The following is a 15,596-nucleotide window of genomic DNA, read 5'->3' on the forward strand; positions in this document are numbered from 1 at the left end:
TGCTGAAAACCCTTAAACTGGCTGCTATTTCATGAGCCTGTCAATCATTCTGTTTTCATGGCCTTTCTTCTTCAGCGGTGTTAGAGGTGGAAATTGTTCTAATGATTTGCTAGCTAAATCCTGACTTTCCAGTAACAACTGGATATCCTTAAATTACAAACAGGTACTTCAGTTGTGAAACTGTTGACTTCCTGACACTCAAGGAAAATTTCTGGATGTCCCTGAGCTGTTTTAGTTAATTTCTGGAAGTGTAGTTTCTTTAACTATTTATATTTAAGTGGCTTTTATTTTCACACGCATCATTAGGTGGAACTGGTTTCTGCTTTGTCTTTGACTGGGAGCTCATTAATATGCCTTTTGGGAGGCATCCTGTCTTTTTGCTTGTCTTGGAGTGCCGGGGAAGTAAGAGCTTCTCCGGCTGTGATTGCTGGTGATGTCAGTTATCATAGCATTGTCTGGCCACTTACTCATAGTCAATGTGCTTTATCTTAACAGCACTTAAAATGTGGTTACTTTTCTTAGATTAATATGAAGAGTTCTGTGTAGATTAGGAATATAGAGCTGCTAAAGGGCTGTAATGCAGAGCCAGTACAGGAATGCCATAGGGCTACTTAATTTAGCAAATGTTTTAAATTTTTTTTCAGGATGTTTAAAATTCTGTAGTATATGCCCTTGCTGAATCTTCATACATTGCCATTTCATGTGTATAGTTAGGCATTAACCATAGCCTGTGTGGTGAGCAAAAACAGTGTCTGCTGGTTTTGCATCGCTTTTCCACTGTCTTTCAATGTCAAGCCTTATGAAATTTCACAGTGGTTCAGCCTCTGCTGGTTTCTTACACCATAATGGTGGGAAGTCTTGGTCAGTATCAAATGTCATGTTTCATTTAATGTGTGTCATGCCGGGCAGGAAATTAATTCTTTTTGGGGAAAAAAAAATCCTATTTCACTTTGGTCAGAGGTTTTCAGATGTGTCGAAGTGTTGCATTTGATTCCTGTTCGCATATGGAAGTTGGAATGTCTCAGTTGAGATTCTCCTGTTACCTCAATTGTCACATGTTTATTGCTGTTTGATCTTCATGGTCTTCCTCATCAAGCATGCTGATTTTATGGCTAAAACTCTGCTGGTGGTTATTTTCTTCACTTGAGATGCTAGATGCACTAAATGAGACCAAACTGTTCTAAAAGAAGTTATTTCTTGGTCTTGTTAGTGTAGGGCAGTTATGTCTTTTACACCTCATCAGAAGTCAAGGGTGTCTTGATGTGAGTAGCCATGACTTGTAAAGGTGCCGCCGGGAAGACAGCCCCAGACTGCAGCTTATCATTTACTCTTTACCTGTCCCAAGGCCAAACGAGGGTTGGCAGGCTCTCACATATGAGATGAAACTGTATCATGGGAGAGCTTCCTGATAAGTCCAAGCACTGTGCCTGGGGGCAAAGGTGTCTCCCTTTGCTTACGCTAAAATGTGATTGCACAATTTATAAAGCTAATCCGCTCTGCCCTCGCAATGGTATTTCACCATAAGTGAGGACTAGCCCAGAGGACACCTTTGTGTCTGGAACCTTTAAACATGTCAGTTGCTGTATTTCACTTAGGAGGTTATATGTGTTCCTGTTTCTTGGGGAGGAACCTTTTATGGTTTGAATTAATTACTGGATCATATCTGTATCTCTTCACTGCAGCTTCGAACAGTTCAGAACATTATTCTCTCCTTTCAGCTTCAGTGTAACTTTGCAACTTAAACACTGGTGAGGGAGGTTCTGAAACCTGGGGGCTGAGGAGCCCCTTGTTCACTCCCACACCAGCTTCTCTCTCCTTCGCGGGAGAACTATAGGCAGGCCTATTATTTCAGTGAAACATTACTCAAAGGCAAGAAATACTTCTTCCTTTCTTCAGTGTTACCTTCATAGGTAACATACCTTCACAATTCACTCCTGTAAGTATGGAATTAGGCAAACAATAGATTATGTAGTTTAAACTTCGCCATTTGTACTAAACATTACTAAATTATATTTGCCAGTTCTTAGCAACTGCTTATTTTTGATAGCCAGCACTCTGGATATTTCTTGGAATGTCTGTAGTTGAAAACCCCAAAATTCCATATGAGCAGAATATTTTTTTATTACATTGATTTTGTTGAGGTACCTGTTTAGTTTTGCCATTAGTAAGATGAAATGTGGACAGAATTTAGTGGTGGGATTTGTTTCATGATGGAAGTCACAAATGGGAAAAGGAATTAAGCAAAAAGGAAAATAGAAAAGCAGGATTCCTGGGGATGCTGTTCCTCGTATAGCAAGAGAAGTATCATTGGTGTGTATTCTGATCGTGATGACTTAACAAGATGAAGACCTGTGGAAACATGCAAGCAGTGTCTTGGGTATGAACATGAGCAAAAGTACTTTGCAGACATTCAGCTTTATCTATTCCAATCTCATAACAATAACAATTGATGCAAGCTCTGATAACTATGATAAAATGGCTTCTGTTATAGAGTTGGGGACAAGGGGACACTGTTTCCCACAATATTGCTGTATTTGGGTGAGGTTGGTAAGGTCTGGCTAGGTGGACAACCAGAGGAGTAGTTCAACAGGTACAAATGCAAAGCCCTACACCCAGGCAGGAGGAGCTCCAGGCTGGGGACTGACAGGCCAGAGAGCAGCTCTGTAGAAAGGCCCTGGGGTTGTAGTGGGCAGCAAGCTGGGCACCCACCAGCAGCACAGCTGGCTGCAGGGCAGACCACAGCATCCTGGGCTGTGTGGATGAAAGCGTGACCAGATCAGGGGAATTAATTACCTGCCTCTACTCAGTGACCCTTAGACCACTTTTAGATGCTTCAGTTATACCAGCAGCACCCCACTCTCCCCAGTGCAGGAGGAATATCAGAAACCTGGAGTGACTTGAGTGTTGAGGCACCACAGCCATCAGGGCTGGAGCATTTGTGCTCTGAGGAGAAGCTGAGGGACCAGGGCACGTTCAGGCTTGAGAAAAGGTGGTTTTGGAGGTGGTTTTCATGGAGTCAGACTTCATGATGGGGAATGGTGAGAGGATGAGAAGCAATAGGAACAAGTTGAAACAAGAGTGATGCAGACTGGCTTGTTCCCCACGAGGATAGTCAAGCAGTGGAAAATGTTGCTCACAGAAGCTGTGTAGACTCTTTCCTTGGAGGTTTCCAATACTTTATAGTTCAAAACCCTATGGACTCAGGTCTGATCCCATAGCTGGCCCTGATATGAGCAGGAGGCTGGACTAGAGATTTTCTGAGGTCCCTTGCCCACCTGAATTGTTTTGTGATGGTATGAAATACCAGTTTTTTGTTTGGAAAATTCACTCAGTGGCAGAGGTACTGGATGTGATTTCTTCGTTTGTATAGATCAACATATATTTTTGTCTACAATTACTTTTAATATATGAACTTGAGAAACACTGATTTTATGAGCTTGCTAGGGTGCAGTGGTAGGGGGCATTAAAATTTAATTTGACTTTACAAAAATATGTGCTATCATCAAAGTTAGTGGCACTACTCAAATGGGCACAGGTACTACATATTAACACATGTGCACCTTTCCTGGAACTTGTGTTAGTAGGATATATGGTATTTTGGTTAATAATGAGAAATTATGCTGATAAAATAGTCATTCCAGTACAACAATCTGGTGTGAAATAGCCCTTGAAAGACGATTGGGGAGCCTGTGCCTGACAGCCAGTACAATACCTTTGATGGGTCACATATCAACATTGTCTGTTAAAAACACCAAGAAAATAATCATGTGCTTACAGCCAGTGTGAAATCCTGAAGCCATACTCACTTTATGCATGCCCTATGGAATAATTTGCTGTTTGCTGGTATGAACAAAAGGACAAATCTTGCCACAGATGAACACTTGATCCAATCCCTGTCATACTGCTTTAGCCTTTGAATGTCAAAGCTCCTCCCTACTTTTCTTTTTAATTAATCCATGTTAAAATGTGCTTTACATACAAATCCAGTGTTTTTAAGGATCTGCTCTAGATATGTTTGGACTGATGTTCTCAGTAATAAAAGTACATAAACATGCATTAATCCTGCTGACAGGGGTTTTCAAATACCGCTGCTGACTTGGAGTGCCCCAAGTTCTGTCACTTGCCTCCTGACCTCTGAGACAGGGAGCAACCACCCTCTGGCCACTTCATGAAGCCTGAAATTAGGCACTAAAATAAGACTGTTAAAATTGTTTTGCTTTAAAATCCAATTTTATTTGTTCTTAAAATTAAGCATGGCACTTGTGTTAATCATGTTCAAATCTTTGTGTTGACTTGTTGGCTGTGAACATTTTCATAGTTGTATGGGTCAGTTATGTAATCAAGGTTCTGTTGTTAGGGAAAATATTTATGGCTGTACTTAACACATAGGAAGTGGTATGAAGCTAAAAAGGTAACTTATTAAAAAATGAACATTAGTTATTCCTTGCTGCATTTAATGTGAGTTCTGGTGGCCTTATATTTGCCAGCAATTACATTATTTCTTATTTCTTTATTTCATAATTATGCTTATTACTTATTCATGGAAACAGACACAGTGAGGTGATTCATGAGTGCTTTTGATAGTTTTGGTGAAATCAAAATTAAAGAGTATGTAAAGCTTAGCTTAAGTCAGAATAAGGTCCTTAGTAACAGTCTCTCTCTTTTGGGAACCCTTCCATCTTCGGATCACTGGCATTGCTGGGTGCCACAGTAACATCTTAGCCATTTATTTAAGACATCAATTAGTAATTGAAGACGTTCAGAAGAGACTTGGTCTTACTTGCAGTGCCCTGAGAGCCAAAGTACAGACTAGGAACTAAAAGATCAGGCACTTGGATTTTAAAGTCTGGTCTTCGTATGGGAGCCAACAGTGATTTTTTTAAACTTCTGCAGTGTGAAGTGAGTACATGTTATGAAAATTATGGTGCTCATTGGACTGCAGGGACAGAGAGTGGTTGCTTGCTCTTATGTTCACAGGATGGCACTGAGGGAGAAGGGAGTGGTGCCCTTCCTTGGTTCCCTCTTACTCTTTTCTTTAAGTTCAAACCTGTAGCTCTATTAGAAGGGAGAGAAAGAGAGTGGGTGTTATAATAACATGTAGGCTTTGAGACAGGCAGTTCTGGAAGTTGCTTAAACAAAACCATTGAGATCATTTTGTCAAGACACTGTCTGGTTCACCAGTAAATGCTTTGGAAGAAAAAAACCAGATCACTTATAGCTTCCCTTATTTGCTGTGTGAGTTACTCTGCAGATTGCTATCTACACCATCACACCTGTGTTCTGTTGTTCTATTTCCTGTGCATAGAGCGAAGTGTATCAGAGAAATTGTAGGTGAACAAAATCATATTTAGAAACATCAGCTTTTTCTTGTCGTGTTTTGAGGGCAGAATTTTATGCTGAAGCAAAGGAATTAAGTGGAGAATCTTGAGAGCAGGCAGAACAAAGCCAACTAGGCAAAGCACAAAAGAAATGCTCTGGTGTCCCTGGAATGTGAAAAGCAAGATATTGAGCACAGTGGCATTGTCCCCTCTTCTCCTGGCCTGGGTAACTTAATCCTATTTGATGCAGTACAGCTTATGAGAAAGATTCTTTTTTGACATCTGATTGAGTTGACATCAGTTCTCAAAAATAGCACTTCACCACCAGAGGAAAGAGGGAGTTACCACTCAATGATGAGAATGGCTGGGTGACTGCAGAGGGGGTGAGCAGAGCACATGGCGTGGCAGGGAGAGAAAGAAAAGCAGATCAGCTTCATACTTTCTTCCCACATGAGGATGTTTTTTACATTTTTGTTTGGTGTCAGTTTGTGGATGTGGGTACATCCACAAACTGCCCTGTGGGATGATGGCCCTGGCAAGTCATCACACTTGTGAAAGTTGCAAGGCAGAGGAGTCTTCAGCATTTGGGACCGATGCTTTCTGCCAGTTTTGTTGATGCCTCTGGAAATACTGATGCAGTTGACCTTTGTGCAATCTTGTAGCGGTAGATTAAGAAACGTGCAGTGGAATATCTTTAACATAAACCGGGAATACAAAGCAGAGACTTACACAAAAAGAATGACAAGCTAAAAATAAGTGAAGCAAAGATGTTGGTAGTTCCTTTTTTTCTCCAGATATGCCAAAAATTCCGTTATTAGCAAACATAAGGTGAATATTTCCATTAAGAATAATAATAAAGATTTCTAAATTATCCAGGAGTGGGGTAGAAGACAGGAGTTAAACATTTTTTAAGCCATGTAAAGTCATCCTCAAGTAAGTACATTTTACAGGATTTTATGGATAGGTACACTGAAGCAATTCTGTGACTCCATCTCTGGGATCACAAAATCTGTAGAGGCAGAAATACAAATAAGAAATAAGTTCTCATTATTTTTTTAGACTGGAATTTTATTGGTATAGAAGCATCACAATTATAGTGAAGACTGAAAAAAAACCCCTTTTTCTATATGTAATGCAATGCATAACTTGCCTTTGTTTATTCTTTTTTTCTTTTCTTTTCAACTTCCCAAACAATTTTTATGCTTTGGCATGTGTTGAACAGCATTTTAAAAAATAAAGCAGTAAAGATATTATGGAAAATTCTGATCTTGTTATTCAAAGTGAATTAATCTTTTTAATTGCTTGTTAATAGATTAGAGATACATGTTTACTTCCATTGAGGCTTTTGTAAGCCACATTATATCTTTCAGCTGTGTTGGTTTCCAGTTCACCTTACATTGTGCAGGTTGAGTATCCTTGTTCTTTGGCACTGTATGGTTGAAACCCAGAAACAGTAGCTTTGAATATTCTGATATATCAGGAAGCACCACATCATTTGATTGTTCAATTGCTGCAGTATGAAACAACTTAAGTCTTTTTTGTGTACATTTGCTTGGATGTTTGCAGTTCATGGCACTGCTACTTTCCTAGCTGTGTAATCTGCCCAGCTCTTCCCGTAGTGCTCTGGTCCAAACACTGGCAGTATGATCGGTGATTGTGATTGTGTGAGGTGTGATTGTGACAGCACAAAAGCTACAGTGTGTGCATAAAAGGAACCAAATCACTTATGCACAATTAACATGGCCATGTTTCAGAGGGATCACCAAACCATGGTTAAAAGCACGCTTTTATGTAATTACCTTGTTATTTTCTCTTTGATGCATATAAAACTGGTTTTTGTTGTTATTGAAGAAAAAACTGTCATAGTATGAATTCACCCTTAATAATATGAATGATAAGTTACTAGTTTAAGTCACTATTAAATTGTGAAGCAATGGAAAGTACAAAACGTTATGATGGAAGACTGCTTGGCTTTGAATATGTTAAATCCAGCCTAATAGGAATAGGTTTTGATGATACAGCAATAAATCCAGAGTTCATTTAAAGGTTAAGTGAACAATTACCGCAGAAATTTCTTTCTGGATGCCCAAGAGGAGCACAAAGTTACCAGAACTACAATTTGGAGCCAGTAGTTCTGGCAAGGGATTCAAGCATCTCTTCCATGGGACTGCTGAATGTGACAAAACAGACTCTTACTCTTTATAGGTAAGCTTTCTCTAATAGGGCAGGGAGAGGTGTGGGTGAGGTTCTGCAGAGATTCCACACTTGCAATGAATTATGTGCACTGTGGTTTCACCCCAGCCAGCAGCCAAGACTCCATAATTCCCATTCTAGCCACTGTAAAGAACATTAATTCTACCCCAGCCAAAACCAGCACATCATGTGATATGTAGTCTTTAATCTTTCAGTTTGCAGGGTAATCTGAATGAATATCTATTCACCTAACTGAATATATGTGTACAGTTAAATTGGCATTGAGGCAGATATTAGGTTTTGAAATTCCAAGTATCTGACATTACCACACAATCCAGTTGGGTTGTGCTCTGGATGGAGAAAGCATAACATCTATGCTTTTTTTCCCTACTGGTCACTTTGCATTCTCTAGGCAAGCTTTAGGCATGGCCTGAGTTTCGTCTACATGGAGCAGGAATTTCATTCTGCATTCATCAGCTACAGAATCTCTTGTCAGATGACACAATGCATTGGCTTTCTTCCCACCACAGTGTGAAATCCAGCTGGTGTTTCTGCAGGAGGACAGTGTGTGCCAGTCCAAGGGGCCGTGGGGTTGATGAGTACTGGGAAGTTTGAGATTCTTCCATGTGCCTTCTTGTGAAGTTGACTGTGAGAATTTCATCCCTTTATGTGTTGTTGTAAGGCTGTTCTTTACCTAGAAGTGCACATAAACTTCTGTTCCTGAGTTACTTATGCAGGAAAAACTGCTTGGTGTTACTCAGTGCTGCTTCCCAAAATGTGTGTGTCTGAACCTTCCCAGAGCCATCAGTCCTCCAGTCACTTCGAATTCCTCCTTTGCTTTTAGTATTGTCCGTCAGAGGAGTAGGAGTTTTGCTAACAGCATGATGAAGGAGTTGTTAAAGCCTAAAAAAATGAATTTACATCCATTTAATATTTAGCTTCCTCTGCCCTACCAATGGTGCTAGTGGAGGCAGTGGCTCTGACTGTTAGGATAGAAGTAAAATAAACCAAATTAGCTGATAGATTATCATACATTTGAGGTAGACAAAGATGTGTAACTTTGGTATCCACTAAAAAAAAGGCTTCTGTCTATCAACACTGAAATTCAGTCTATTTGTGGTTTTTGTTATAGAGGGAATTGAACTGCCTACAAGTACAAGTGCTTCCTACAAAATTATTCTGCTGAGTAATGCTCCAATTCATTTGCTATTCCCAACCCCCCTGAAACTCTGCATGCATATCTGCTTAAAATCAGCAACAAGTGTAGCTATTAATGAAATAATTCAAATTTAGTTTATTTTGTTTCATGATGCACAAATAGGAAGTCATTTAAGTGTGACTGATTTTATTCATCCACAGTAGTTGCTCATCTGAAATGCTATTGAAATTCAGTAATTGGAGCTCTGAAATACAGTATTTGACAGATGGTGTGGGTGGTTGTGCCATTTCCATGATAAATCTACTTACAAATATAACCATGGGAAGTTGTGTTCATTCCTTGACTATGGGAACATATAGATGGAAAAAGTGACAAACATGACATATGTGTCTTGGTTCTTCATTTTCCTCCTATAATGATTTGAATTCTTAAACTAATGCAAGAGAGAGGCTTCTTTTACTTGTCTGAAAAGGAGTTGCTAAAATATTCCTTCAGTAACCTTCCTTTTCTTACATTTCCTTTGAAGCTTTTCCTATAGTGAATTACTTTTGTAATGTCTTCAAGCATCAGTTAGAAAGCATTGCTCATTTTAGATGAAAACAAAGTAGATCTTCTCTAAGATACATTTACTGTTAACTGAAAGTATTGGAGGCTGGAGAGATGGACAGTCCTGTTGCCCCAGGGCTTACTGTTGAAACTTAGAGATGGTAAAACAATATAAATAAAAAATATACTCCATTATCCAGTTTGAATATTCTTTTTTTTTTTTTTAATCTTTTTATTCTCTTTGTGTTTTAACAGAAATCACCGATGCTGGTACTAGAGGAACACAAGACACAATTAAGGGTGTGAAAAGAAAAAAGATTGTGTCTGAAAACCATCTTAAAAAAATACCAAAATCGCCTTTGAGAAGCCCTGCTGAAGCCAAGGTTAAGCAAAATGTAGACCCTTCACCGCTAAAAGCTCTTCCGGATGCTTCCGAACGTGTCACGGCACAGGATCACCTGCCCGTGCAAAATGGAAATCAATGTACCAAACAAAATGGGGGAGCACTTAGCGGTGAGATAAGTGTTGAAACAACCAAATCTGAGACATCAATGCAGACAAAGCTTTCACTGACGCATCAGTCCTTAGATTTGTGTAAACAGGCAGCGGGGGATACTGATGCAAACCAACTGAACTCAGCAGAGAGGAAGCCTCCCTCAAACTCCTCATCAAGTAATACAAAGACTGACAGTAATGAATGTATTAATTTTGTTGATTGCAGTACGTCGTCCCCATGTACGCGTACTGCATTCGATGTCTTACTAAAAGCTATGGAACCTGAACTGAACACCTTAGCACAAGAGTGCCCCCCGTATGGGATGCAGATAGAGAAACTGAGACCAAATAAAACTGTAAGCACCTCTTCTAGTCTCACATCCAGTACAATAAGTGTCCAAAATCAGTCTGCTTTGTCACAGCAGGAGTTTGCAGCTGGACCTCCCTATTACCCACGTACGTTGAACAATGTGCATGTAGCAACAACAGCCAAGACTGGACAAGCACAAGGCAAATCAGTTTCTCATTCACAAGATCTTATTACTAAAACCAGTCAGCAAAATCACCAGGTTGTTATGTGTCCAAGTTTAACTAGGTCGCTGGTGCAACAGCAGAGTCAAGAAAACCCCAAGCTCCAGCAGATCTACAGCATAGCAGTAACTTCGTCTGTCGTTCACACCTCATCTTCCACTGTAACTCAGGTTTTTTCTCAAAACCCCTTAGTAGCTAGTTCATCTTCACCATTGTCAATTAACACATCAAGTTCAACACACTTGTCTATAGGTCCTGTGTATAATTCAGCCCAGATAGCGTCAGTTGTAAACCATGGTGTAGAACAAATATGTAACCTCTTGAAAGACCAGAAGCCTAAAAAGCTAGGGAAATATGTCTGTGAGTATTGCAATCGGGCATGTGCCAAGCCCAGTGTTCTCCAAAAGCACATCCGATCCCATACTGGAGAGCGACCATATCCTTGTGTGACGTGTGGGTTTTCATTTAAAACCAAAAGCAATCTCTACAAGCACAAAAAATCTCATGCACACGCTATCAAACTTGGACTTGTCCTGCAACCAGATTCAGGTGGCCTCTTCTTGTCTCATGACTCGGACAAAGCACTTAGCATTCATTCAGATGTGGAAGAAAGTGGTGAAAGTGAAGATGAAGGCACTGCAGATGAAAGACAAGATGATCAAGAACTGGAACCTGCACAATTAGTGAAAGTCATTTCGAGTGCAGAAACACTTCACAAAGGAAGCCCTACTCCATTAAGCAACCCAGACTGTATATCAGGTGACTCTTCATTACATGATGCAGAACCACAAGTAAGGGCAGCTTTACCAAAAGTAGTAGTTCATTCTGTAAATGTTTCTCCATTGAGGGCTGATAGCCCAAAAGTGACAGAGCCAGCACCTGAGCTTGCTGCAGCACAGAGAAAAGGAGATTCTAAAGTCACAACTCTTCAGTCAAATTTAACACATACGGTCTCATTCAAGGAGAATGACATAAAGCAGCATCAGAAAGTAGAAGCAGGTCTGTTAGAGGAACAGCCAGGATCTACAGGAGGACCAGTGCATGCTCAACTCCAGAGACAACAGGCTACTGATGGTTCTCAAGATCAGCAAGGAAAATGTCTTTTGAGCCCTAGAAGTTTAGGTAGTACTGATTCCGGTTATTTCTCTCGTTCCGAAAGTGCCGATCAAACAATGAGCCCTCCAGCTCCTTTTGTAAGGGGATTGTTGACCTCTGAGAAAGATCCAAATAAAAATCTGCCCTGTGTGCCACGAGCAAGCAGCATGGTAGCATCAGTGGTACAAACTGTTTGTGCAGAAAAAAATCTGATACTCTCAGGCCAAATGCGACCTCCCTTGGCAACAAAAACTCTTGAGGAGCGTATCTCAAAGTTAATTTCTGATAATGAAGCTGTTGTGGATGACAAACAGTTAGATAGTGTGAAACCAAGAAGAACATCTCTTTCAAGAAGAGGAAGCATAGATTCACCAAAATCTTACATATTTAAGGATTCTTTCCAGTTTGATTTAAAGCCCATGGGAAGAAGAACTAGCTCAAGCTCTGATATACCAAAGTCTCCTTTCACACCCACTGAGAAATCAAAGCAAGTTTTTCTTCTTTCTGTACCATCCCTTGACTGTTTACCTATAACACGAAGTAATTCCATGCCTACCACCAGTTACTCAGCAGTACCTCCTAATGTCATACCTCCCTCTCATCCTCTTCGAGGAAGCCAGTCATTTGATGATAAAATTGGCTCTTTATACGATGACGTTTTTGTGTCAGGACCTGCTACCCCACTGAACCAAGGTGGACATCCTCGGACCCTGGTCAGACAGGCAGCAATAGAAGATTCTTCTACTGGTGAAAGCCAAGGTCTTGGACCAGTGCGATCTGTAGAAGAAAATTATCTGGGGTGTAATTTATCAAATGAATCCTTATTGCACAGGAGCAAATCCCTGGCACAGGGATCAAATTCAGAAAAAACAAAGAAGTCCCCTCAGGTGCGAGGAACAATGTTTGAATGTGAAACCTGCAGAAACAGATATCGAAAACTGGAAAATTTTGAAAACCACAAGAAATTTTATTGTTCAGAGTTGCATGGACCTAAAACTAAAGCAGCAATCCGAGAGCCTGAGCACAAAACTGCTCCAAACAGTACACAGCCTCAAATTCTACACTACAGAGTCACAACTTCAACTGGTGTCTGGGAGCAAACACCCCAGATAAGGAAAAGAAGGAAAATGAAAAGTGTTGGTGATGATGATGACCCACAGCAAAACGATACTAGTGTACCATCAAAGAACACAGAAGGCCAAAGCAAGCCAGCAAATTCTTCCAGTCTGTCAAAACACAGTGCCACAGCTGTGGTAGGATCACAACAACCAAGCAAGCTCCTACTTCAGAATTCCCAAATTCAGCTTGTGGCTCGTGGCACAGATCAGACTACTGAGCCAAAGATGGCTCCCCTCACTGAAAAGCAGGCAAGTTCAGCTGTGCAAGAAAAGGTGGAGTTGAAAAGACAAGGGACTGGCATTTCAGTAATACAGCACACAAATTCACTGAGCAGAAACAGCTCATTCGAGAAATCAGAGTCATTTGAAAGAGTATCACCAGTTTCTTCTCAAGAGCCCAACAAGGGCGCAAAGCACCGCTCTTTGAATACAGTTGTAATCCAAGAAGACAGACACTCTCATTTGAGCACTCCCCAGCGTCACCAACCCTTGTCGTCAGAACCGCCTAGAGGGGACGTGCAGGGAAGCCAATTAGTTTCTAATGAGAGAAGTGCGCCACTTCAGCCATCAAGACTCGTTCGCCAGCATAACATCCAGGTTCCTGAAATACTGGTCACAGAAGAACCAGACAGAGAGCAGGAAAACCAATGCAGTGACCCAGAAAAGACAGAAAGGTTTAACTGGCCACAACGCAGTGAAACGCTGTCAAAACTGCCAACAGAAAAACTTCCACCGAAGAAGAAGAGAATTCGGTTGGCCGAAATGGAGCATTCATCTGCTGAATCCAGTGTTGACTCCACGCTTTCCAGAAGCCTAAGTCGGGAGAGTAGCTTGTCTCATGCCTCTAGTTTCTCAACTTCACTTGATAAAGATGAAACTTTAAAGGCTGAGAACCCTTCCAAAGCAGAGCCTGTTAGTAAGTCGTCAGAATTCCTCATGATTCCTGCTGGCTCACACGCACTGGCAGTGCCTGGACCTCATTACCGAGAAATGAGACGTGCTGCCTCAGAGCAAATCAGCTGCACGCAGCCCTCAATGGAGGTTGTGGACTACAGGAGTAAGTCTTTCGACTGCGGAAGCATGTCTCCATCAAAACCTGTCCCGCTTGTAGAGGTAGCCACTCTGAAAGTGTCGTCTGCAAATGGAGCTGCTGGACACGTGCCTCTGCTAGAAAGGAGGAGGGGGCCATTTGTAAGACAAATATCTTTAAATATTGCTCCCGAAAATCAACAGCCTCAAGTGAAATCGACTTCTTCATTGCAGGCAGCTCATGCCACAGATGTGCCCACAGTGCCACTGCACAGGCTGCAGACCTCTGGCAAACCCTCGGTGGAGTTTCCTTCAAGTACTCAGCAATCACAGACTAACTCCAGACCTCATTCAATGATTCAAAATTGTAGTCCTGTTAGCCTGTCTTCATCTCAGCAGCCTCTGGATCACATGTTGAATAATCAAGGCCAGCCATCCTTGACTCATCAGCCTTCTCAGCCGTCTACTAAAACATCACCCCAAGGGGAGCAAGCAGGCACAAACTCACTTTCTTGTCAACCTGATGAAAAAAAGGACTGTTTTGCTCCAAAGTATCAACTTCAAGTTAAAACATTACATATAGGTCAGCCATACTCTTCTAAATTGCTAAAAAATACTTTATCAACTCAGACTGGTCCGAGTCAAGTTGGCGTGGACCAGAATGCATCTTCTTTTGAAGTGCAGACAAAACTCTCTGACATGTCTAATCCATACTCTGTGCCTCCTCTAAAGCAAATTGTTCCTAATAACTGCAGCAGTCAGATACATCAGATTCCTCCTTTTATGGTTCCCGTCCGTATTGAGAGCAGTATGCCATCCTATGGCTTCGCAACTGTTACACCTCTGCCTCACATTTTAGTGACCCAGGATCAGGGAAATCATTCCATCTGCAAAACAAATGTTGTGATGGTGCCAACGCTTGAAGGTAAAACTCAGCTGCCAAAATCTCACAAAGATCATCAGAGGACTTTGCCAAATTCATTTGAATTTGAAAATTCACCACTGGAAAGTGGTACCAGAAATTCACCTTTGTCAAGCTCTTCGAATATCATTCAGAAAGTGCCAGTTAGCGGACTCTTCCCTCAACCAGAAGTTACAGCTTCAAGTAAACGAATGCTTTCCCCAGCAAACAGTTTAGATATTGCCATGGAAAAACAGCAAAAACGTGTTAAAGATGAGAGTGGAGCTGCTTGTATGACAGATGCTAGACCATTGCATTCACTGAACGTTAGATCTAATGACCCTACTAGTAAGCAAAAGAAACCAGTTTTGGTAAGACAGGTTTGCACCACAGAGCCTCTTGAAAATCACCTCTTGGATCCTGATGTTGCTACACAGCATGAAAAAAACAGCAAGGCCAGTACTTCAGACCTGCCTGACCATCAGTCATCTGACACTGGGGTTTCAGAAACCCTAAAGAAGTCACCAGAATCTGAAGACCTTAAGTCTTCCACATCACCGGTGTTTGTAGTTAGGAAACCTTCTGAATTGTCTCCAGTGAATAGCCAGAGTTCTCTTCTCAAGGCTGTAAGTAGCAGCCAAGAAAGAAGGTCCCCACCTAACAGTGATGAGAGCACCCACATCAGCAGCCCGGGCCAAGCAAAGCCTGTGGCAACACTGGCTGTGATGAATGCAGGAGAAATGCAGAGGTTGTCATTTCCAAGCCTCAAGACCACAACAAATTTTACCTGGTGTTACCTCATGAAGAGAAAACCATTGCACCTGCTGCAAAATGATCAAAAAATCTCTGCCTATTCTACATGGACCATTAGTCCCAACAACCCCAATCCACTTGGTTTGTCGACAAAGGTAGCTCTCTCCCTCCTCAATTCCAAACAAAAAGTTGAAAAGCCACTGTACACTCTAGCAAGAACTACGCACCCCAGATCTGATGTATTGGTCTATTCAAGCAAGTGGAAGAACAGCTTGACCAAGGTACTTAAGCTATGTTTGATGTATACTGATCATTTACAGAGGATTTGCTTTGGAAATCATGCTTCTTCATATTTTAGAAAATGTAATATGCCTGACACATACCATATATGTGCTTATTTATTCTAATTATGCTGGATCAAACTGCTAAAAAGATCTTAAGTAATTCAATTAGGAAAC

The 15,596-nt window shown here is 41.1% G+C and overlaps 1 protein-coding gene across 5 annotated transcripts in view; it reads left to right on the top strand.

The window, feature by feature from the left end:
• HIVEP1 (HIVEP zinc finger 1) overlaps nucleotides 1-15,596 on the top strand; it is a 119,867-nt gene that overhangs the window by 78,694 nt on the left and 25,577 nt on the right. For all 5 annotated transcript variants that reach the window (XM_041475363.1, XM_041475359.1, XM_041475360.1 and 2 more), the window contains one exon: nucleotides 9,472-15,419. In XM_041475363.1, the coding sequence (XP_041331297.1) occupies nucleotides 9,472-15,419 (5,948 nt within the window). The remainder of the gene's footprint in view (nucleotides 1-9,471; nucleotides 15,420-15,596) is intronic.

This window comes from Pyrgilauda ruficollis, unplaced genomic scaffold (assembly GCF_017590135.1).
Source record: "Pyrgilauda ruficollis isolate IOZ18807 unplaced genomic scaffold, ASM1759013v1 scaffold35, whole genome shotgun sequence".
NCBI lineage: Eukaryota > Metazoa > Chordata > Aves > Passeriformes > Passeridae > Pyrgilauda > Pyrgilauda ruficollis.